Source organism: Hyperolius riggenbachi, chromosome 1 (genome assembly GCF_040937935.1).
Source record: "Hyperolius riggenbachi isolate aHypRig1 chromosome 1, aHypRig1.pri, whole genome shotgun sequence".
Taxonomy (NCBI): Eukaryota; Metazoa; Chordata; class Amphibia; order Anura; family Hyperoliidae; genus Hyperolius; species Hyperolius riggenbachi.
This window is the reverse complement of record NC_090646.1, coordinates 288,817,658-288,840,614: the sequence shown is the minus strand read 5'-3', so window position 1 is coordinate 288,840,614 and position 22,957 is coordinate 288,817,658. Positions and strand designations below refer to the sequence as shown.

Here is a 22,957-nt window from a genome sequence, read left to right as displayed (position 1 = left end):
TCTTCTGCTTGTTGGAAATTTGCTAACCCAATTCACCCCCCCCCCCCTTCTCTCTCTCTCATCATCACCACCTCTAGTCTACTGGGTCCTGCAAAACCTCCGCCCCATCAACCTCTTGTTGCTGCGCCAAGAAATCACCTCTGCTACCCCCTCCCAAAGCCATCCTTCATTCAATCAGATCCATTGCAATCTTCTCAGGAAGCACAACACGGGGGTGGGGGGCAAGGGATACTGAGGGGGCAACAAACTGAAAGCAAAACGAAGACAGCCGGGGAGACAGTTTACCATGAGATTGCAATACACCTCCTCTTCTTCCTCTAGCACGTCTCTGGCTGCCGGTCCTGCACCTTGCTTGCTGCCTGGTCCAGGTTCCGGCTTCGCAGGTGGCGGCTGCTCCTGTTGCTGGGGTTGTTACGGTGCCCTCTTGTTTTTCCTGTGGACCTCGGCTGCAGTGACTGCTTCTTCGTCATCCTCGTCGTCTTCTTCTGCTGGAGGTGCAGGAGCAGGTGGTGCTGCAGTGACCGGTGCTCCTGGTAGTGCTGGTGCCTCTGGTGCTGCAGCATCTACTCATTCCCCGGCTCCTCCTCTCCCTGCTGCAGTGGTGGCTGGCGGGGCGCTTCTGGCTGCTGTTGCAGCAGGTGCCGGTGGTGGTGGTGGAATAGTCCTTTCCTCCGGTCCGGGTGGAGCTGTGTGTTATTCCTCGCCTAGTGTGGGCTCGGTGCAGGAGCTGGCTCAGCGCTCCAGAGTGGTGATAGAGGGCAAAGTGCAGCAACAGCAGGGCACAGCTGGACGTGAGGGACGCAGGAGGAAGGTGCCAGAGGAAGGCGACTTGGTTACTGCCGGGAGAAGAAGACTGGGACAGGTGGTGGTCAGAGGGCAGCTAGATGGTTACACAGACAAGCAACAGACAGTGTCAGTGTTGAGCACTGCATCTCAAGAAGATCCAACGGCTGCTAACAATTGGATAGCTCCTTCTGCAGCCAGTCTCACCACGATTGCCACCATAGCTATTGCTGCTTCTTCTGACTTTGCAACCGCAGCCTCTTTTGCCCCACCTGGAGCCCAACAGTCCTACCTGGTGAAGGTGCATCAGGTCTGGGCAGTGAAATCCGCAGGCTTGGAGAAGGACTCCCTAATAACCGTGCAGGGGGATTTCGGTTCCAGCTGTCTGAAGCTGAAGGAAGACAGCAGGTATATATTCTTCATGGATCCAACCAACAGTAGCTCAATCTTCAGGGCTTCTTTCCCACCCTTGGAGACTGGAAGGAATCTGAAAAAAGATGTTGGGAGAGTGCTATGCAGAGGTTGTGGTAAGTCAGGACACCCTGCCAGTCTTTTTAAGTGTGTTTTGGTGACACCAAGTAGTTTTCTGTCTGGCGGTCAGGGTGTATGGTTGGATAACATTATGAAAGTGAAATAAAAGTTTATTTGGACTATAATTTGAAGAATGTGTTTGCATATATGCCAGTACTGTTGCTTCATTTAATTCTGAAACTCAGCATGAAGGTAAAAGAGAGTCAATGTGAAGGTTCATGTTTGTTGTGAAAATAAAGTTTGAAACTGCACCATAAGTGAGTTTACAGGAGGTTTTTTCAATATGGTGCATCGTTCAAGCTCAGCAGTTTGATCCAGCAAAATATATGGAGAGCTAAAAGTTTTTAAGGAGATTTTCTAGAAAGATTCATAGGGTACAAGGCAGGGCTGAAGGCCTTCTCCCTGCTAAATGTTTGTCATGTATGTTGTATTCCACTGTCTCTCTGCTAACTAAACTGTTGTGGTACTCATGGGTTTGTTAGTCTCAGTTGTAGTTAAATACTACAAGTATTTGTCTACTCTCTTTACAGTAGACCAAACCTGTTATCACATGTGGATGGGTGTTATGTTTACATTGGATCAAGAACGTAGTATGTTATTAATAAAGGGAAGCATGATGATGTGCATTGACTCTAGTTTGTTTTTGTGACATTGCAACAGTAATAAGTGCATCCTTGTTCATCTTCTGTTAGAGATACTTCTAATCAGTCAGAAAACGGGTTTTGTATTGTCACCTTATGATTCACAGGGTTATGTTTACCTTCATGTCAACAATCCATAGCTGTAATGAAATGCAAATTATTTATATGTGTATGGTTTCCCTGCTGAAAATGCTAAGATACTGTTTGTAAGAAATAGACGCTTTTTGCCTGCACCTGCATTGTCCAATAAGATGAAGGGAGCTGTTCAGCTGGTGTGGTGCTGAGGTGTCGATGTGAGTTGGGAATCCCCGGCTCTGCTTGATAGATGTCAGTGTAAAACAGGGAAAATACTCTCATGGGGCCTTCTTAATAGCTAACATAAAAGCTATGTAGCAGACAGTTTTTTATATGATGGGGTATACTGTATGTTTTTATGTATTTCTGAATTGTTTAATATGTGTACATTACAGCAAAAGGCCATGTGAATGAATAGGGGTCTTTAAGCTGTACATTACACTGTGAAATGCGGCTGTGATATGCATATGTAAGAACTGCCTTTAATGTCTGTATAATCTGCCAGGGAACATACACACACACATATCTAAAATATCTATGCAGCAAAAATACTGTAATCAGGCTTGGTTTTCATAAATATTAGCTAAGCCATACCATGATTCCTATAAATGAACAGACATGATTCAGCAGATATGTGGATGATTCATGCTTGGCTACACTTACATACATGTGTAAGCTTGGCTAATAAAATAACTGTATTGGATGTAACTGTGTTTTCATTCACTGGCGTCTGATATCTGTGGTGGATATTGTGTTTGAATGCTGCAATCCCTGTGGCAGGAAGAGTATTATTCTGTTCTTCAGTGAATGGTTTTCTGTGCAGCTAGGGACAATCACAGGTTGCTGTATGGGATTGGGGTGAGGGGTGGCAGTGGGGAGTCATACTATGCGCCAGCGATTCTGCCTTTTATTTACATTCCAGAGATTGATATTCTACACTGTATATTGTCAAGTATTACCATAATCATTTATAGAAGAAGAAAGGAATATGGTTAGAGACAGAACTTTGAACAACATTCTTCCAGAATAACTCAAATAATAGCAATGGTATAATAACTATACATAGTGACGACAGTGTGTGTTTATTAAATATGTGTGTTTTGTTTAGCCTTACATCATACACATGACAAAGGTTTTTTTTAAACAAAAAAAACATTCATAAAGAAAGTACTTCCTATTGGCATTTCAGATTTGGTATGGCTATTTAATAACTATTGTCAATTGTTTAATAGGGACTTGAATGATTACATGGTTACGTCATATACTTTAGTGGCCTGCAGATGTAACTGTACTGTCTGGAAGCTCTGGCAGTGAAGCCTGTTATTGTGTGTAGTGCTCATCAGAGGAAAAAAAAACACTTTCACCACATTCTACTCCTTTCTCCTGCAGTCTTTATCCCCCTCATGTATTGGCTGGAAACACCTGCATCTTCATGTGCAGCCTAGCATTTTTTCAGCAGTAGAAGTTTTAGTGCCGTGTACAACAGACTTTTAGTTGGATATTGTCATTGTCATTGGATGGATATTGATATTGTCATTGTGAATGATTTAGACTTTATGTAAAAAAACAAAACAATGGAAGACTTGTAATGAATACAGTACAATAATACAATACAGTGTCAATAATACGGTACTCTGATAGTCTTGTTATGATCTTTGAAAGACCGCTTATGTTGTAATTCTACAAATCTGTAAAAATGTTACTACTGTACTTTATATCGTTACTATTATTTCCATCCTGTGTGAAGAATGCAAATTAATGCTATCATGTAGAATGAGACAAGTGACATATATTTACTTTGGCAAAGCCAGCTGAAATATTGTATTGCAAAATGAGACGTTTTCATATGGCATACAAACTTGCTGTTACAATGACACTAATTATGATTTTAACTATTATTTACTACTACGGGGGGCGGGGGGGGGGGGGCTGTGGCTCTGTAGCTATACCACCATCTCAGTGTGCTCTCAATGACTGGATTTGGCCTATGACTGCTGTGAACGCTACCTGCCTGGAATAGAGTGCTTTGAGATACTGGGCAGGATCGTAACTACAATTGATGGGGCCTCCCAGCAAAACTTTGATGGGGCCCTCCAGATGTTTACACCCTTTCCCTTGCCTAACCCTCTTGTCTTGATAACCTTGTGGGGGTGGGGGCACCTGGCAAGGGTCATAAAACAAGAGTGCACATATATCGGAGAGAGTGAAGTAAGCAGCCCCTCACAGCTCTGCCCCCCCCCCCCACTTTGATCACAGTGGCTTCTTCCCTGCAGATATGCCCCTGCACTTAGCCATAATATTGAAGTTTCCATTAACACGCCTCCTGCAGTTTATGAAGATGATTGTTGGTTTCAGTCAATGACTTGTAACTCCTTTAAGTCTACCAATATACAGTATATTGAAAAATACTTCTTGAAATATATCGCAACCCCCCCCCCCCCCCCCCCCCAACCAAAATGAATTAAGCCATTTAGGAAACATCAATAGCTTTAATCCTGTTGAACAAGATACGGTAATATTCCATTTGTTAATTAGAATTCAGTAATAGTTAAACTGTGCTTGTGTACCATGTTTTTATGAAATATGTATGAAGGAATGCTCATGGTGTTGTCCAGTTGAAAACAAAGCTAAGCGTATGATGTTCACTGTGATAGAATGTTGCAGGCCTGCTTGGGGAATTCAGGCATATACATGGTCAATAGTAAGTGTGATAAGTACACCCTTGAATGCAATGAAAGTTGCAACTAGCAACTTCACAACTCTGTCATATGAGATACATTTATTTACCTTTGTGGTAGAGGAGGATATTTATTTCCACTTTGCAACATGGAGGACTATTAATATTCAGTATTTATTCAAAAAATTGAAAAATAAAAATTCAGATTTCTTCTACCATAGGAGGAAAATACATTTCCATTCTACTTGTGCTGCTCGCTACAGTCAGGTTGGCTCAGCTCTTTGTTTAGACAGTTCCAGTGTGATGTTGATATTTTATTTACTTTTTTATATCACAGATTTGGTAAATCCAGTGCACTGAAAAAAATAATACCTAAGAATATATATGGTTAAAATTGGAACCACCTGCACCCTTTGGATTCATTTTTATTATTCTCCATTAAGATGCTCTTAATTCTTGCCCCCCCCCCCCCCCTTCAAAAACAAAACAGTGTTATTTCAGGAATTACATAATATATAATATAAAAGATATGACATCACTGTCCTCTTCTTCAGTGATCTTTCACAACTGATTGCCTCGCCCAATCTCTCTTTATTCTTGCAGGAACTTTGCAGGAAGCTTTTACAAAAGGGGTGATGCCCTCACATCACTTTCCTTTCCACAGGGCAAAACTCACTGCTCAGCCAGAAGACTATAGTCCAAAATGATTTGTACAGATCATTTAGAGTGTCAAATTTTGCCTAGCTTTCAGGAGTCATCTACATTCACAAACCATGGTCATTTGAACTTCTCCCAGCTATTGCTAATAGTCTCCATGGGACCTTTGACTATTGTTTATTTTCACATACTGTAACTCCCTTTGGATGAGTAGTTTAGTTACTATTAAGACTGATGTAGCGTTTGACAAAGATTAAACATAGAAACAGCAGGTTTAAAATGTTTAATGAATGAACACGAAATCAGTGAACATTTAGTTCAGGTAATCCCTGTAAGCAAGGAAATAAATTGAATAGTTTACAGGGATATTATTCTAGAACTGTAGTGTAATTTAAGCAAAAATACATTCGCCGAAGTAAGAAAAAAAATGGAAGGCACTGGCAATTTATTACATGCTGGAAAATTATTACTGTTCTTCCCTGTAAACATTTGAGTAATAGAATTAGAAAATTTTGAATTCTGAAAAATATATAAATGGGAAAAAGAATTTAAAGGATACCCGAGGTGACATGATGAGATAGACATGTGTATGTACAGTGCCCAGCACATAAATAACTGTGCTGTGTTTCTTTTTTTCTTTCTCTGTCTGAAAGAGTTAAACATCAGGTATGTAAGTGGCAGTTCCTGTCTGAGTCAGGCCTGAGTCCAACTACAGTGTGGCCCTCACTGATAATAAATTACAACTATAAAACATTTTCCTAGCACCAAAAATGCCTTCTGAGAGCAGGGAAAAGATAAAAAGGGACTATAGTTCATAGATTTTAGTTCTGGCATACTTTAATTAATGTGTCATTGAGCAAAAATAATAAAACAGTAAAAACTTGAAAAGTAGATTTAAATATAAAATAAAACTGTGCAATACCATAAAAAGTCATTTTAGGAGAAGGAAGATAGATAATTGTTTATTTCATTAGTTTATTTTCACCTCGAGTGTCCTTTAAAGGACAACTGAAGTGAGAAGAATATGGAGGCTGCCATATTTATTTCCTTTTAAACAATACATGGCAATGCCTGGCAGTCCTGCTGATCTATTTGGCTGCAATAGTGTCTGAATAACACCAGAAACAACTCATTTTTAGGAGAAGGAAGATAGATGCAATTGTTTATTTCATTCATTTATTTTCACCTCGGTGTCCTTTAAAGCTGCTATGGGTAATGATCACTTCTCAAACTCCTTGATAAAAGATTTGCACAAGTGTCACCTTGGTTAGACTTTTCAATAAATCCTAATATGACACAAAAATGTCCCAATGTACAGTACAATGTCAAACAGTATACCACAGGGACATTACAGAGTTAAATGTACATAAATTAGTGAAACTAAATTGGTGTGCAGGTTGCAATGTAAGGATGAATTTTGAAGATGAGTCCCTAAGTCCATATCTGAGAAGGATTAACTTGAAATGGGGCGCTAGACAAGATGCCAAATTTTGGCCCCACTGTTGGTCATCTGGCTTCTTTGGTAAGGTAAGATGAGGGAGATTAGTCAGTATAGGTGCCATCCAGGCCTCTAGGCTCCCATCAGGCCCTTGGCACCTGCCTAAGCTGCCTTGTGGATGATTCGGCACTGGTCCATATGGTGGTGGAGAAGAGCATGCGAAGTAGTAGGCCCTGCCAAATATACTTACAATCTAAAGCTGTCATTTTACTCCTAAATACTCAGTATCCCAGCTTTAATCAGACTTTACTGCAGAATGCAAAAGCCAGAAACCAACTGTACACAACTGAGGTGTTAATGCAAGGGTGGACTGGGAGTTAGCTCTAAGATGTAGTGACAAGGCTTGTCCCTGCTCTTAGTAGTGCTTACAATGGCTGCGCACTGTTGGACATGGGCCGTGCCACACCACCGAAGAGGTAATCATATCTATTAGGGCCTGAGCCCACTAACGCAGTTGTGTGCAGTTGTATCTGCTTTTCAGCATCTGTAACATTGATGTGTTGCTGAAAAGCGGGCACAACTGCGCACAACTGCGTTACTGGGTCCAGGCCCTTAACACGGGAAGAGGGGTGTGTGGCTGTCGGTTGGTGACAGTGGGCTGAAAAGAACCCCACTTGTTAATATAATATAAGATAAAATGGCCTGTTAATAAATGAGTTCAACTCTTTTATAACCAGGGATGAATGTTTTTATTCTATCCTTTGTCATAAGTGTGTCACATGTACCAGCCTCTGTATCCTGCTCTGACCATATGCCACCCTGCCTTTTATTGATCCCCAGACATTTACCTGGCATAGCACCACCAGAAAAATGTCTGTTTTTAATGCTGGTGTAAACATAGCTTGAAGAACTGAAAAAATCATACAAATCGCTTTTGCAATTTTAAGGTGAATCACCATGGTTCCCCCAAAATTCCCCAAAGGATCTGCCATTGTTCCCCAAAAAGTACTTTACCACAAGATACTTGCAAATAGGTTCATTATGCTTTAAATCATTGTCTCTGCCTAGTGAGCCCTTGCACCCCATCTACAACGGGCATAGAGATCTTTGCCACCCTTATGTATGTCTTTGTCTGACATACTATTTTCTTTAACCACTTGCCGACCGCCCACTCGTAACGTGCGTCGGCAAAGTGGTAGATGCAGGACCAGCGACGCAGATCTGCGTCGCCAGCTGCAGGCTAATTAATCAGGAAGCAGCCGCTCGCGCGAGCGGCTGCTTCCTGTCAATTCACGGCGGGGGGCTCTGTGAATAGCCTGCGGGCCGCCAATCGCGGCTCGCAGGCTAAATGTAAACACAAGCGGAAATAATCTGCTTTGTTTACATTTATACAACGCTGCTAACAGTAGCAGCGTTGTACCAGATCAGCGATCCCCGGCCAATCAGCGGCCGGGGATCGCTGTCACATGACAGGCAGGAGCCTGTTAGAGGCTGCACAGGACAGATCCGTTCCTGTGCAGCCTCCGATCTCCGGGGAAGGGAGGGAGGAGAGGGAGAGGGGGAATCCTGCGGTGGAGGGGGCTTTGAGGTCCCCCCCCTCCCGCCAGCCACATGCAGACAGGAGCGATCAGACCCCCCAGCACATCATACCCCTAGTGGGGAAAAAAGGGGGGTGATCTGGTCGCTCTGCCTGTTGTTTGATCTGTGCTGGGGGCTATAGAGCCCACCCAGCACAGATCTTCTAAAACAGTGCTGGTCCTTAAGGGGGGGGGGGGGGGGGTAAAGGCTGCGTCCTCAAGTGGTTAACATACCAATGCAAGCATATCAGCCCTGACAGTGGCTTGTAGACCATGGTGAGAGCAAAAGTACTTGCAGATACAAGAGTTGATTTACTAATGGAGAATGCTGAAGAACCTAAGTGATGTCATCCAGCAAGGGTTTACATGGAAAGGATTTCTTTCTAATTGTCTGCTATTAGGGTGTTAACATTTTCAGTCCTCACCTGGGGCATATCACAATATACCGGTTGCAGCTGAAAGGTTAATAAATTAGCAGTCATGTAAAAGCAGTCATGCTCAGGAGTAATAGTTCAGTGAGTCTGCAGCAGTAATCCTGGTCAGCTTTCTGCATGAACTGTGTTCACCCACCTATTAAACGTTCCACACCAGATAAACATCATTTATCTTCAGCTGTTCTATGTGGGCATACCTAAAATATCACATTTTGCCTTGTTACATAACATTTACATTCCAGTTTACTTTCTTCATATTGCAGCCCATTTATTTAAACAGAACTTCAGTTGAAATTGTTTCTGAGCTTGTGGATGAATGAGTTTTTCTTATGGTCTTACTTACATCAATTACAGTTGATAAAGTTCAAATTACATTGGTATAATGGTTTGTTATTGTCGGGCAAGTCAGAACTGCATTCATGCATGCTTCAGTTCAAATTAGGTCTATTCGTCTGACATTAAGCTGACCTGACCTGTCTTTCAGTGCTCAGTTGTCAGGACAGTCATAGCATAGAGTGAAATACTGCAAGTGTTTATTCCTCTCAGATTGAGCCTTTCACAGCACAATGAATTAGTGGCACTTGTCAGTTAAATTAATTAGATTTTACATCCACCATTACAATGGTGCTGTACCAAATATCGCTAATTACTGGAAAATGCGTTATAATGTCATTATAGTACACACAAATTAATACATGTCTGCACTATGTAAAATTTTTATGTGCAGAGTATGGTGATATGGTTATTTAAGATCATCTGCGATCGCTGCATATTTTTGCCTTTTTAATGTTTAGCAAACCATTCATTATTTTTTTGTTTAGCACAATATTACCAAAATGTATGCAGTTATAGCAATTCATAACTATTAAAGGATACCCAAACTGACATGTGACATGATGAGATAGACATATGTATGTACAGAGCCTAGCACACAAATAACTATGCTGTGTTCCTTTTTTTCTTTCTCTGCCTGAAAGAGTTAAATATCAGGTATGTAAGTGGCTGACTCAGTCCTGACTCAGACAGGAAGTGATTACAGTGTGACCCTCACTGATAAGAAATTCCCCTTTTTACCTCTTTCCTGCTCTCAGACGCCCTTTTCTGCTAGGAAAGTGTTTTATAGTTGGAATTTCTTATCAGTAAGGGTCACACTGTAGTCTCTTCCTGTCCTGAGTCAGCTACTTACATACCTGATATTTAACTCTTTCAGGCAGAGAAAGAAAAAAAGGAACACGGCATAGATATTTGTGTGCTAGGCAGTACATACACATGTCTATCTCATCATGTCACATGTCAGTTCGGGTATCCTTTAATGGGTAATGTGATAGAATACCAAAGCAGATCAAGGTGACCTAGAACAACTAGGAAAGTACAGGGGACTAAAAGAGACCAATAAGCAGTCCTACTAAAAAGCAACGATCAGTGTAATTTGTGTTCATAAAAGAGAAGGTATTTGCGATAATTCGGCTTTAAATGAGAAATTGTGGTATCCCACAATGCATCACTACTGAATATGTAAATGATCTCTTTACGCCCGTGAAGACAGGCTTACATCCAGAACTGCTGGTTTATAGCAAGCCTAAAAGCTTACACATTTTACAGAGCCACATCAACCCAACATACAGACAACCTGTCTGCCTAACCCACCATGAAGGAGGGGATTAAGGTTAGGCACCACCATGGAGGTTAAAGTCAGGCGCCACCAGGGGGGGTAAGGGTAACGTACCACTGTGCGGGGCCAAGATTAGGCACCACCATGGAGTGGGGGGTTAAGGTCATAAGATGGAGAGGTGCCCATGAGTGTAAAATATTTAAAATAAAAAAGAATGAGGTAGCTTACCTCACTGAAGACACCTCTTACTGTACAAAAAATACTTTTATTTAGCGCAAGGCAATGCATTTCGTGAGACCAAACTATCTTCATTAGGCCAATAAACTGTGCTAGATGAATGATCAGATATAGCATCAGGCCAAATTTTAAATATTGTATACTCTTGGGCACCTCTCCACTTCGTGACCTCTCACATACCATATACCACCCCTCCTGAGCGGTGACTTCCTCGGCCCCTCGTGCTCCTGGCTCCTTATCTGCAGAGAGCGACTGACGTACAGGCTCAACCTGTACCAGTTTGGAGATGGTTGTTCTCCACAAGCGTAGTTGGATGTTTGTCCTGATTTGCAACACACATTTGTGAGTAACACATCATAGAAAATATATACCCGGCATAATCTTGAATATACTTCATTATCACAGGGCTCCTGGTGTCTCTATGCTTTTTCTTAAGGTTCACCTTATCCACTTCATACTATCCATGGGGGGGGGGGGGGGTAAGCCTAGGCACCACCATGGGAATTAAGGTCAGGCATTGGGGAGGGGAGTTTAAGGGTTAGGCACATTCATGGGGGTTAAGGTTGGGCACCACCATGGGGGGTTCAGGTTAGGCACTGCCATGGGGGGGTTAAGGTTAGGCACCAGGGGAAATTAAGGTTAGGGATAGGATTGGGGTTATATTCTAATAGCCACACCATCCAGTGTCTTTTGTAAATGGATTCAAACTTATTGGCTACAAACAGGCACTCTTTTATTAACTAAATCACGTTTATCGGCTAAATCTGGCCCGCTTTTATAAATGAAATACATTTATTGGCTACATCTGGTGTACTTTTTTCCAGGCGTTTTCTTTAAAACATGTAGGCCGTGAACCCAGCATAGAAGTGCCATTATTTCTGCATGAATAATACAATTTGACTGGAAATATGTAGGCTAGCATGAAAATAATTGTGGTGATCATCTAAAATGATAAATACTTGTTTAATAAGGGATCACAACTTATTAACTATTGCCATCAATCATTGATGATGATCTGTTGGGCCAAAGACTGCCACTTTTTCTGGTACATGATCCATTTGGTAATTGTAATCTTATTTCCCCAATAAAGTAAGGGGAACTTTGTATCACTATTTTAGATTATAACAAATCTCCCCTTTATAAATATAATAGATATAATGATCCTAAAAAGGCTATTTGACTTTTAAAATTGGAATTTAAAGAAGTGACATCTGTTAGCAATCTTTTCTTAAAGGATACCAAAAGTGACATGTGACATAATGTATGTACGGTGCCTAGCACGCAAATAACTGAGCTGTGTTCCTTTTTTTCTTTCTCTGCCTGAAAGAGTTAAACATCAGGTATGTAAGTGGATGTTCCTGTCTGGGTCAGGACTGAGTCAGACTACAGTGTGACCCTCACTGATAAGAAATTAGAACTATAAAACACTTTCCTAGCAGAAAATGGCTTCTGAGAGCATGAAAGAGATAAAAACCTTCAATAGTTCGTAGATTTTAGCTCAGGCATACTTCAATAAATGTTTCATTGAGCAATAACAATAAAACAATAAAAATGTGAAAAGTGTATTTAAATATAAAATACAACTGTGCAATATCTTAAAAAGTCATTTTAGGAGAAGGAAGATAGATAATTGTTTATTTCATTAGTTTATTTTCACCTCGGGTGTCCTTTAAAGGACAACTGAAGTGAGAAGAATATGGAGGCTGCCATATGTATTTCCTTTTAAACAATACCTGGCAATGCCTTGCAGCCCTGCTGATCTATTTGGCTGCAGTAGTGTCTGAGTAACACCAGAAACAAGCATGCAACTAATCTTGTCAGATCTGATAATAATACCAGAGAAACCTGATTTGCATATGTTTGTTCATGGTCTATGACTAAAAGTATTATAGGCAGAGGATCATCAGGGTAGCCAGGCAACCAGGGCCGGCCCGCTCATGAGGCGGGGTGAAACATTTGCCTCAGGCGGCAGATCTGGGGGGGCGGCACCCGCCCGTCCATGGACGCTGGGGCCGCCCGCCGAGCTGGAGGGGTAGCGGGCAGAAAGGGGGTATTGGGCCTAGCGGCGGGGAGAGGGGTCGGACCCCCCCCCTCCCTCGCCTGGGTCCCCCGATCTGCGCTCCTCCTCCAGCGTAAAGTACCAGCCAGCGTGCATATGAGAAGAGGCAACGGGCGGGGGAATCACTCACCTTCCGCGTTCCATCGCGTGCTCCACTGACGTCACTTCCGGCAACGCCGCCCACTGTATTGTAAGTGGACGGCCTTGCAGGAAGTGACGTCGGTGGAGCGCACGATGGAACGCGGAAGGTGAGTGATTCCCCCGCCCGTTGCCTCTTCTCATATGCAGGTTGGCTGGTACTTTACGCTGGAGAAGGAGCGCAGATCGGGGGACCCAGGCGAGGGAGGGGGGGGTCCGACCCCCCTCCCCGCCGCTAGGCCCAATACCCCCTTTCTGCTAGCTACCCCTCCAGCTCGGCGGCACCACCACCCCCCCCCCACCCACGGGGGGGGGGGGGGGGGCGATTTTTTTTCTAATTTTGCCTCAGGCGGCAAAAAGTCTAGGGCCGGCCCTGCAGGCAACTAGTATTGCTTAAAAGGAAATAAATATGGTAGCCTCCATATGCCTCTCACTTTAGTTGTCCTTTAAGCCCTTTAAAGATCACAGCGTGGGATCTTCTCTTTTACCATGGTGATCAACACTTTGCTCCCTTCTGTATTTACTACAAACTTGCAATCAAAAACCCTAATCACTTGAAACAGTGTGCTAACATTAAATAAATTAAAAAATAGCCTGCGTTGACTTAAACTGTGGTTGCCTAACGCTAATTTCTAAAGTAGTGATTTCTATCACAAAGGACAGATGGGTATTTGATTAAAACGTCCTGATCTCCACCCTTCTCCACTTTCAAAATGTTGAATGCTATTTGGCAATTTGTAAACAACAGGTCTGCCTGATAGGCATCTTATAAATATGTCAGTTGTCACCTATTACTGATAATCCTCAGCAAAATTGGCTATCATGGAAAACAGATAAGTGGCACTGACAATCATTTAAGCTGATATGACTTTAATTAATATGGCAGTAAGATTATCAGAAAAAAAAGTGCTGTTATTTCTGCACCACTGTCAATTAGCCCCCAAAAGTCAAAGCGATTTGCAATGGTTTACCTTAATGGGGATGCAGGCCTTATTAACAGAACTCAAATTAAAAAGCAAATGCTGAGGCAGATTTGTATGTATTACTCCATGTGCTACAGTGCATTCATTTTTGTACATATATGTCTGCATCCGTAGCCTCGTGTGTTTTGTATGCAGTTTTTAAATATTACTTGGACGATTCAAAATGTGTACGCTAAAATGAAAGCTGTATGTACTTTTGCACATTTTCCATAGACCTCTACTGGTATGCACTTTGTGCAAAATCACATACATATTCCTGTGCGATAATGCAGCATGCACCAGAATAGCTCATAAGGGTGAACCATAACATACAAGTCTGTGTAGTCCTTATAGATTGCACACTATGCTCAGTGCTCTGTAACACAGTGCCCTGCACATGGTCTCACCATCACAGAGGATCTCACCAGCACCTGCTAACAGGTAAACAAGCCCTCACTAACCTGCATTTATACTTTATTCAGACTGCAATAGCAATGCCTATGCTATATTCCAGATTGCAGACTTCGCAAACCCACCCACCAACCTCAGATGTACTAGGACAGGAATGCTTGTTTTTGAAATGATGAGATGATCTGGTGGAGAGTCCTTGACTATTTTTTTTGTCATAATCCCACATCCCAAATCTCACATGATGTAAGCACATCACATGACATAAATGATATATAGAGAATCAAGGTACATGGTAGCTGGATAAAAACAATGAGTATGAATCAGTTAAGGGTCGGATGTATCAGCTCCCAAAATTGAGAAAGTTACATGTTTAAAAAAAATTGCAGTAAAGAAAAAAATAGTCTGTGGGACTGTCATCAAAGATCTACTGAGTTGGATGAACAGACAAGACAGTAAATGTCAATATATTCTCATTCTGCAAGAGTTTTCATGTTATTATTAATCTTTCAACATGGATTACAGATATGGAATTCCTTCTGTGGGATACTTGCCGCAATTGCTGCTGTCACATCATTTAAGGTACTACCTTGGAAAGAGGTTATGGAGAAAATTAGGAAACCGAGCCAGTTGTGTTTTAAAGGCACAGTAAATTTTATATGGCCTCTAGCTGTGTGTGTCGCTGCAATTTTACATAATTCCCCAGCATGCTTTGCCATGTAATCAATGAAGCTGCCTGCTAGGCACTTTCTATGCAATGAACTGAAAAGGAGATAGCTTCACTTAGTTCTTAGGAGGCATGCTAATCGATTTCTGTCTGTAAACCAAAGCAGACAGTACAGCTTTGGATATGAAGCTGCTGAACTAGTCTAGTGGTATTCTAATAACACTGAGACAATCCACCTACTAGTTATCAAGCAAATTCTACTAATTTACATATAACGCCAAATGAATGTTAATCTACAACAATGGAGTCAGACTTAGAAATAAACTTCTCTCTTTAACAATATTATTAATAATAGTAGTAAGTTAACTACAGTTCATTTTCAAATGATTGCAAACCATTCTATTAAATTGCTTTTGTATCTTTATTGCAATATTTTCGTTCCTTTTTTTTAATGTCATCTTTTGAGCAGTCAGTGTATTCTTTTTTGAAAATCTGTGTGTCTCAGGGAGCTTTTTGGGGATATAGATATTCTGTTCATTATGGTTAAAATAGAGCCATGTGTCATTTGTTAGTATTAAAACCTATCAGAGATTTATTGATAAGGTTGCCATGATCAGTGCCATGCTGGTCAATGCCATGGTCAGAACAAACAAGTAATCTAATGTTGAACATCACTGCTAACCCAGTACGGGTAAGACAAATTAACTCTAGGGGCCATATCCAATTCAAGGTGATAAGTAGCTTGCAGATGCGAGCTACTTATCACTTTGTCATTGCTCGAGGATTATCGGCAAATCCTATTGCTGCTTTCCTTCGCGCGATGGCCGATCGTTAGAGGAGCATTACTCAGGTGAAAGCCTGAGCAATGCTCCCCTTTCCTAGGTGATGGGGAGAGAATTTTACACTGTGGTGCTGTCCTTCAGAACCATTGCCTCGCTCCCTACACATGCGCACACCTGCGAACATACGCCGCCATCTTCCGCTGCAGCATCTGGAGGTCTCCTTTAATAAGAAGACCCTCAGAGCTCCCCGTCAGGCTACCGCTCATCGCCGAAGTCCCTACCCAGCTGCGCTGTCACCCCTGTCAATTTACATACTGCCGATCTACACCCGCTGCCTCTCGCCGCAACAACACTGTAATTACAGTGTACTCTCACTGTAATTACTGTTATTGGAGCCCCGGCAAAGCATCTTTGAAGCTCCCACCAGGGGACGGCCTGACGGGGAGCTCTGGGGCTCTCTTTATCTGGGATCGCTTCCCTGCAGCATGAAAATGACAAATAAAGAACTCGCTGAGCGATCTTTACTGGCGGGGGGGGGGGGGGGGGGGGGTTGGAAGGGCGGGGGCTTTAGTTAAAGTGGATTAGGCGATGCTCCCACTCGAGTTCTGCAATAGAATATGGCCCCAGGTGGCATAGAACAGTATCTCTAACATCCAAAATAGGCCACAAGAAGGTTTATTTAAACTGGTTAAAAATGTGAAAAAACAGGGCTGATCACTGGGCTCTGACTTAATTTTTTATAGCACCAGATTTAATTACCGAAAAAACTGTAAACCAAACACTATAAGCCCTTATTTTAATAACGATTACATTTTTTCACCTACATTTGCGCCTAATTTGTACATTTGCTAATCTGACATTTACTAATTTAGACTACAAAGAACCAATATATTTTAAACATTGTGGCTACAATGATATCAGTGAATACACAACGAGTAGAGAGTGAGTGCACAGGCTAGTATGGATAAACATAAGGGCCTTGATTCACTAACCGGCACTAAACTACAGCGCTAACCTTATCTGAGGTTAGTGTGCCTTATCTGAGGTTAGTGTGCCTTATCTAAACTTAGTGCCCCTTAAGTAGCTTTGTGCACACAAAAAGATGCACAAAGCTACATCGCCCACAGCGTAATGCGTCGATCTTTGCGTGCGGTGCGACGATAACGTTGCACCTGCTATACTGTATATGTTGCGACCATAAGGTCACATAAGTTGCGAAGATAACGGTGCACTGATACGCCGTTTAGGTCGCATCCTATGCAACCTTAAGGTCACATCATGTACAGTATAGCGGGTGCGATGTTATCGAGCAGTGCGCGATGTAGCTTTGTGCATCTTTTAGTGTGCACAAAGCTACTTAAGGGGCACTAAGTTCAGATAAGGCACACTAACCTCAGATAAGGCACACTAACCTCAGATAAGTCCCACTTACCTCAGATAAGGCACACTAACCTCAGATAACCTCAGATAAGGCACACTAACCTCAGATAAGGCACACTAACCTCAGATAAGGCACACTAACCTCAGATAACCTCAGATAAGGCACACTAACCTCAGATAAGGCACACTAACCTCAGATAAGGCACACTAACTCAGATAAGGCACACTAACCGGCTTAGCGCCGGTTAGTGAATCAAGCCCAAGGAGTGCTGCTTCCAATAGAATCTATGTCATCCGTGAAATCAAGGTAGAGCTAAAGCCCACAGCCTCTGTTAAAACCACTTATTTATTAGGCATCCCGTAAGAATGACAGACAATTTGAAACATTTACCAGCAACAAATCCTATCATTGAAGGAGAAAGTACATTTATTGAGAATTAGGACACTCTTCCTAATTATGATTTCATTCATGAAGTCAAATGATAATAAACTCAATGATAATCCTTTATGAAGGATTATCGTCGAGTTTAATTTGCCACTGCTTGATAGGATATGTGCATTACATTTTTGGAACATGTTAAGGAGAGACTTCAGTTTCCCTAATAGGCACATTAACTTATGCTTCCTGTTTCATCCTATATAATTTCAACAGTAACAGAAATAATTTATCATCACTAACTGTATGTAACGGATGGTTGGAGAATTATTTTCTCTCAATATAAATACATAGATCGTGCCACATTGTAGAAGTAGGATGTGGCAGTGACCAAATAGCAGTATGTAGTAGGTAACTGAACCTCAATGAAGGAGGAAGTCATGAGGAGGAATCTAGAGTCTTGTATTGATGGGTGGGCTTAGATTTCCTTTTTGTATTGTTTGTGAAAACAAAATCTAATCTAATTTTGTAGATTTCAGTTCCATCAGCTTAAGTACAGTAATAGATCCTTATAGATTATTGTATAGAATGCTGAATAGAGAGTGAAGTAACTAAATGAGTCACTTAAACTGGTCAAATTTACCATTGAGGTGCTTGTTTGCTTATCCTTCCATAGTCGCCAGATTAACCTAGATAGACTAGTAATAAGGCTTGCAAAAGCAAACCCTTATTTAATGGGACATTATCTGCACTATGATAAACAGTTATGCTTATCACAGTATGTTTCCACTATTACTTCTTCCTGTAGGTGATTTATCTTGCCTGAGGTGTATGTTAAGGTACCCATACACTATGTCGAATTCCCGTCGATATACAGCAGATTCGATCACTGTGATCGAATCTGCTGTGAAATGGTTAATGCCAACGTTGACCGATTGACCAATTTCCATCCAAAATCGATCGATTCAATAGATCTGTCCAGAAGCAAAATTTTGCTCGATCGCCGGGTCGGGAGTGTGTCATTAGCGGCGTTCAATTTGGTGATGACCGATGCAGCAATACTATCACCTGTCCGCTAGCGCGAGTCCCCGGGTCCATGGTGTCCCTTTCTCCAGCTGGCCTTCTTCTCCATCTCCTCTTCACTTCCTGTCCCATCCTGTGAGAAGGCGAAGTTCAAACAGTAGAGCACCCTCTACTGTTTGAGCTTCCTCTTGTCACAGGACAGGAAGTGAAGAGGAGACGAAGGAGGATGCTGGAAAAAGGGACAGCACGGACCCGGAGATTCGAACTGGCGGACAGGTAATATCATTGCTGCTGGCTGGGGGGGTGGGCTTCAAAGGAGGAAGGCCTGGGGGCAGCGAGGCAGGCGGCAGCGGCAGCTCCACAGGTTGTGAATCGATTTCATGCTGAAAACAATTCAAAATCTGTGCGTAGTGTATGGGCAGCCATTATGGTACATTGACATTGGAAGCATTAAAACACAAGTGCTGACTGAAGCGATCAGTGACAGTGAGGGCCCGTTCCCACTAGGGCGATTGGCGGGTGATTCCTGCTAATGGCCAAAGCACTAGTGCTTTTTTTAAGCGCTAGCGCAATTATAACCATATGGCATTGATCTCACTGCCACAATTGACGATCGTGGGTGTTTCGCGATTAACAGCAATCGCAAAACGTGTTGAAGCATTTTTCCGCAATACTCTATCGATTGCGGTACAGTGCTTAAACAAACGCTGATCCCGATCCTCGGAAATCGGGAGAGTGTCCAGTGATTTTACCGTGCTAATTGTGGTAATATCACCCGCGCAAAACGGTAGCACTTAGAGCTTCCGTTTTGCTATTTTCTAGTGTGAATGGGCCCTGAAGTTTCCAGCTGGCGGTTTGCTCATCTGATTTAGAAGCCTCAAGCAACCACTGCATAATGCAGTATAAACACCTGTGTGATTATTAAGAGCTATGCACTCAGATCATGTCTATGTAGAAGGTTCCACTGAAATATTAGCACTCTGTCACAGCTGCAATGCTTACAGTGCATTAGATGGTGACTGACTACAGCCTGAGATTAAAGTGACTCTTAAACATCTTGTTCTGTACCCATATACTGTAACATATTTATGTGTAGTACTAGTCCTTTTTAAAGTTTTCCTTTGCTCCTTCTTTGCTTTTTGCACTTTTAATAAACCAGGGCCATGAATCACACTTTTTCTCACTATAGGGGACAATTAAAAGTCATAAAGCTCCTCTGTGGCAGAGAAAAACATTTTAAAGTGAAAGTTTTCTTCCTGGCACTACAGTGTTGCTAGTGCTGTTATCACTCACAAGCATGACTAATTATTTGCCACACATGTTAAGGAAGAACTGGCTGGGGTTTTTGGCTGCCTATACCCCATTACCAGACACAATCACTAGCACTGTTGACTGATATTGCTTACAAAGTTTGCTGCACTGCTAATTTTAATGTTTTTCCATAACAAAAAATGTATAGTCTTATTTTTCACATTCGGTAGCTATTGGTGTTGTGACAATTATGTTTTTCGCTTTACCTGCAGCTCACTGCTAGTGCTGTGGTAATACATACATTTTGTATGCAAGAAAATATCTTTGTTTGTTCTTCCCAAATATTAATCAATTACTCATTTTGTTCACTTTGTGTTAATACTAGCAGTAACATGCCTTACTAATCCTTTCCTAGGTGTGAAGTAAACGTCATATTTCTGTGATTTCCTGGAAAGCCTTCCCTAGACATGGGAATCTCACAGAGATTTCTACATCCACAGCTTTTTAGATCCTTGTCTGTTAATATTATGCAAAATTCTCCTGATTAGTATACCACTGAGGTCAGACGTGAGAATTGTCTGTTCAGATCATTTTATTTTTCTGTTCAGCGCCTCTGGACTGTCTACTCACTGCCATACAAATTAAGGAGGATAAAATGTATTTTTATAGGCTTTTTCCTGACCAAAGACTTCCTGTCTAAGCCCTCTGCCATAGGAATTATGTATTCAGGACAAGAGGCTTGCTATTCTTGTCGCATTTTCACAATGTAAAGTTACTGCAACATTCAAAATTAACAATGAGAGAATGTCTAGAAAAAGTAGTTCAAACATTCTCTCATAGAAGTTTGTGAAAGAAAAAGGGGTAATTTACTTATAACACCTAAAAAGCATTGTAATAACACATCTGCATGGGGCCTAAAAAGGAAGTTTAAGTAATAGTATGAGCATGAGCTTATGGTGCTAAATCCCACTTCTAATTTCACATAATAAACATAAACATGGCTTTGCTAGGGATAGGTCTTGTCTTACCAACATGGTAAACTTTTATGAAGTGCTGAGTACAAATCTAAATAGACAAACGGAGATGAAGGCTGGCACTTCCAAAAGTAAAAAAGCAATTTTATTGAAATATCATAAAATCAGTGGCCATACAGCGACAGCCCGTTGTTTCAGCTTTCAGCCTTTCCTCAAGCTGTTTCAACCACAAATAAAGTATCAAACACATATCACTTATATAGCGTCTACTTTCACCAACATCCAATCATTTTAAATTCAAACAGCCAATCAGTTTACCTGCAGGACTTGCGGACCTGAGTGGAAACAGTGTCTCTAACATGCAAATCAGTGGTAGTACTGTGTTGTCCGTAGCTCTGCAGCGTTCCACGCTAACCAAAAACCGCCCCCGGCATCCTATTTGCTGTAATCGGATTGTATTATTCACATCTCCTTTTTGGGGCATGGGGAGGTAGCCCCTTGTCTTTAACATTTGAAGGAGCAGGAAAGATTCACCGATCCTCCCTGCATGGATGTTTTATAAACTTTTAAATGACAAAAATGTTAAATTATATTAAAGAGGCAGCAGATCACTGCAGCAATCACCTGGAGCAATAGTGGTGGCTGGAATCCTATCGTAAATTCCCAGTGTACCATTGTGAGTCATACATGGGCAGGTTTTTTACAGAGAGAGTCCGAAGCAGCATTTTTTACCTCTTTTTATCGTGCAGCCATCTTCAGCATTAATTTCCAAGCTGATTCACTACATTCCCGTGGCAGAACAAGTTATTCATGCCCCCAAAATACTCTAGCTAAATTCTACAGCTTTCCAGGTCATAGATTTTGACTTCCAGGAGGAGGCAGATCTGGGTGCAGTAGCTCTGCCTCTTCTCCAGTCAATCTCCGCCGATCTACGCCTCTCCCCACCCCTCTTAGAGAAAGAAGACTAAGGGGGCGGGGAGAGGCGTGGAGAGGCAGAGATCGGCGGAGATTGACTGGAGAAGAGACAGAGCTACCGTGCACAGCTCTGCCTCTTCTAGGAAGCAAAATGATGCAATCCTGGAATGTATGTAGGGCATTTCTGGAGGACATGACACTCGTTCTGCTGCAGGGATGCGGTGAAGCAACTTGGATTTTAATGCTGAAAATGGATGCACAATAAAAAGAGGTAAAAAAATCCGCCTCAGACTCTCTTTTAGTAGTCAGATTTTATTTTTGATCATGGTGTACAGTGCAGCATCAGTTAATCAGACCCAGAATGTCTTAGTCTCTTTTACCTGGTATTAGGTTATCATGGGTATTGCATGAATTTCAAGATACTGTATGCTGAAGTTATCTGGAGGTTGCTTGCAGGGCTACGTTTTGTTCTTATTTTAAAATAATTTCTTTAAAATAACATTTCATAAATAGTTAAGTTGCATGCTGCATTGAATAATATGCCATTTATAATAAATACTGTATTTTGTCAGGGAGGATGTGCGGTTTGTCAGCTGTCTGCCTGTTCTTTTTTTCCCAAAAGAATGTTTCATTTTGCATTAATATAAAGCTTGTTAAAACAGTGAAATAAACACAATGTTTATTCATCATGTCACTGTGGCTGACAGCAGGCAGTAAGACTACAAGATACATAGAATCTAAAATGAGATGCATGCAATTTTTTTTAGAGAAGTCTAGAAGAAATCAAGCTAGTGGATATTGACTGTTTAATGAGTTCAATACCAATCCAGGAAAAAAAATAACCTGATCACAATATTTATGTAAAAAAAAGCTGCAAGTAAGCTTGTAGCCGTCTACACCCATGTAGAAGTTTTTTTTAATGTTTTTCTTTTTTTTGATAAATCTGTTTGTCAGCTATCATAATGGGGTGTGTAATGTCTCAAGCAATGGCTGCAGTGATTGCGGGTAAAATTGCAGACCGCACTGCTTTTTAGTCATGGATCTTGCCTGGAACAAATGTATAAAACATCACTGCAACCTCACACAAATATTATATAAATATGTAAATTTTATTTTTCTAAAGCAGAAAAAGCAGCATAGCACACATAGCAGTTTTTAACTGTGAAAGCTGAGCTGACATTAAGGAGAAGCCTACAGATATGTGGCTTCCTTCTCCCATCCACCCCCATCACCAGGACCAGAGCTGTGGAGTCGGAGGTAGAGTCGAAGGGAGTCATTGTAATTTTTGGGTACCTGGAGTCTGAGTCATACAAAAATACTCAGACTCCTAATAAATTTAGACTTTAATCAAGAGAAAAAA

The 22,957-nt window shown here is 41.6% G+C and overlaps 1 protein-coding gene across 5 annotated transcripts in view; it reads left to right on the top strand.

The window, feature by feature from the left end:
* The first annotated feature begins 278 nt into the window (after window positions 1-278).
* Window positions 279-22,957, top strand: part of NRG1 (neuregulin 1) — a 929,658-nt gene continuing 906,979 nt past the window's right edge. For all 5 annotated transcript variants that reach the window (XM_068233688.1, XM_068233686.1, XM_068233687.1 and 2 more), the window contains exon 1: window positions 279-1,310. In XM_068233688.1, coding sequence (XP_068089789.1) covers window positions 287-1,310 — 1,024 coding nt within the window. In that variant the 5' untranslated portion in view covers window positions 279-286. The remainder of the gene's footprint in view (window positions 1,311-22,957) is intronic.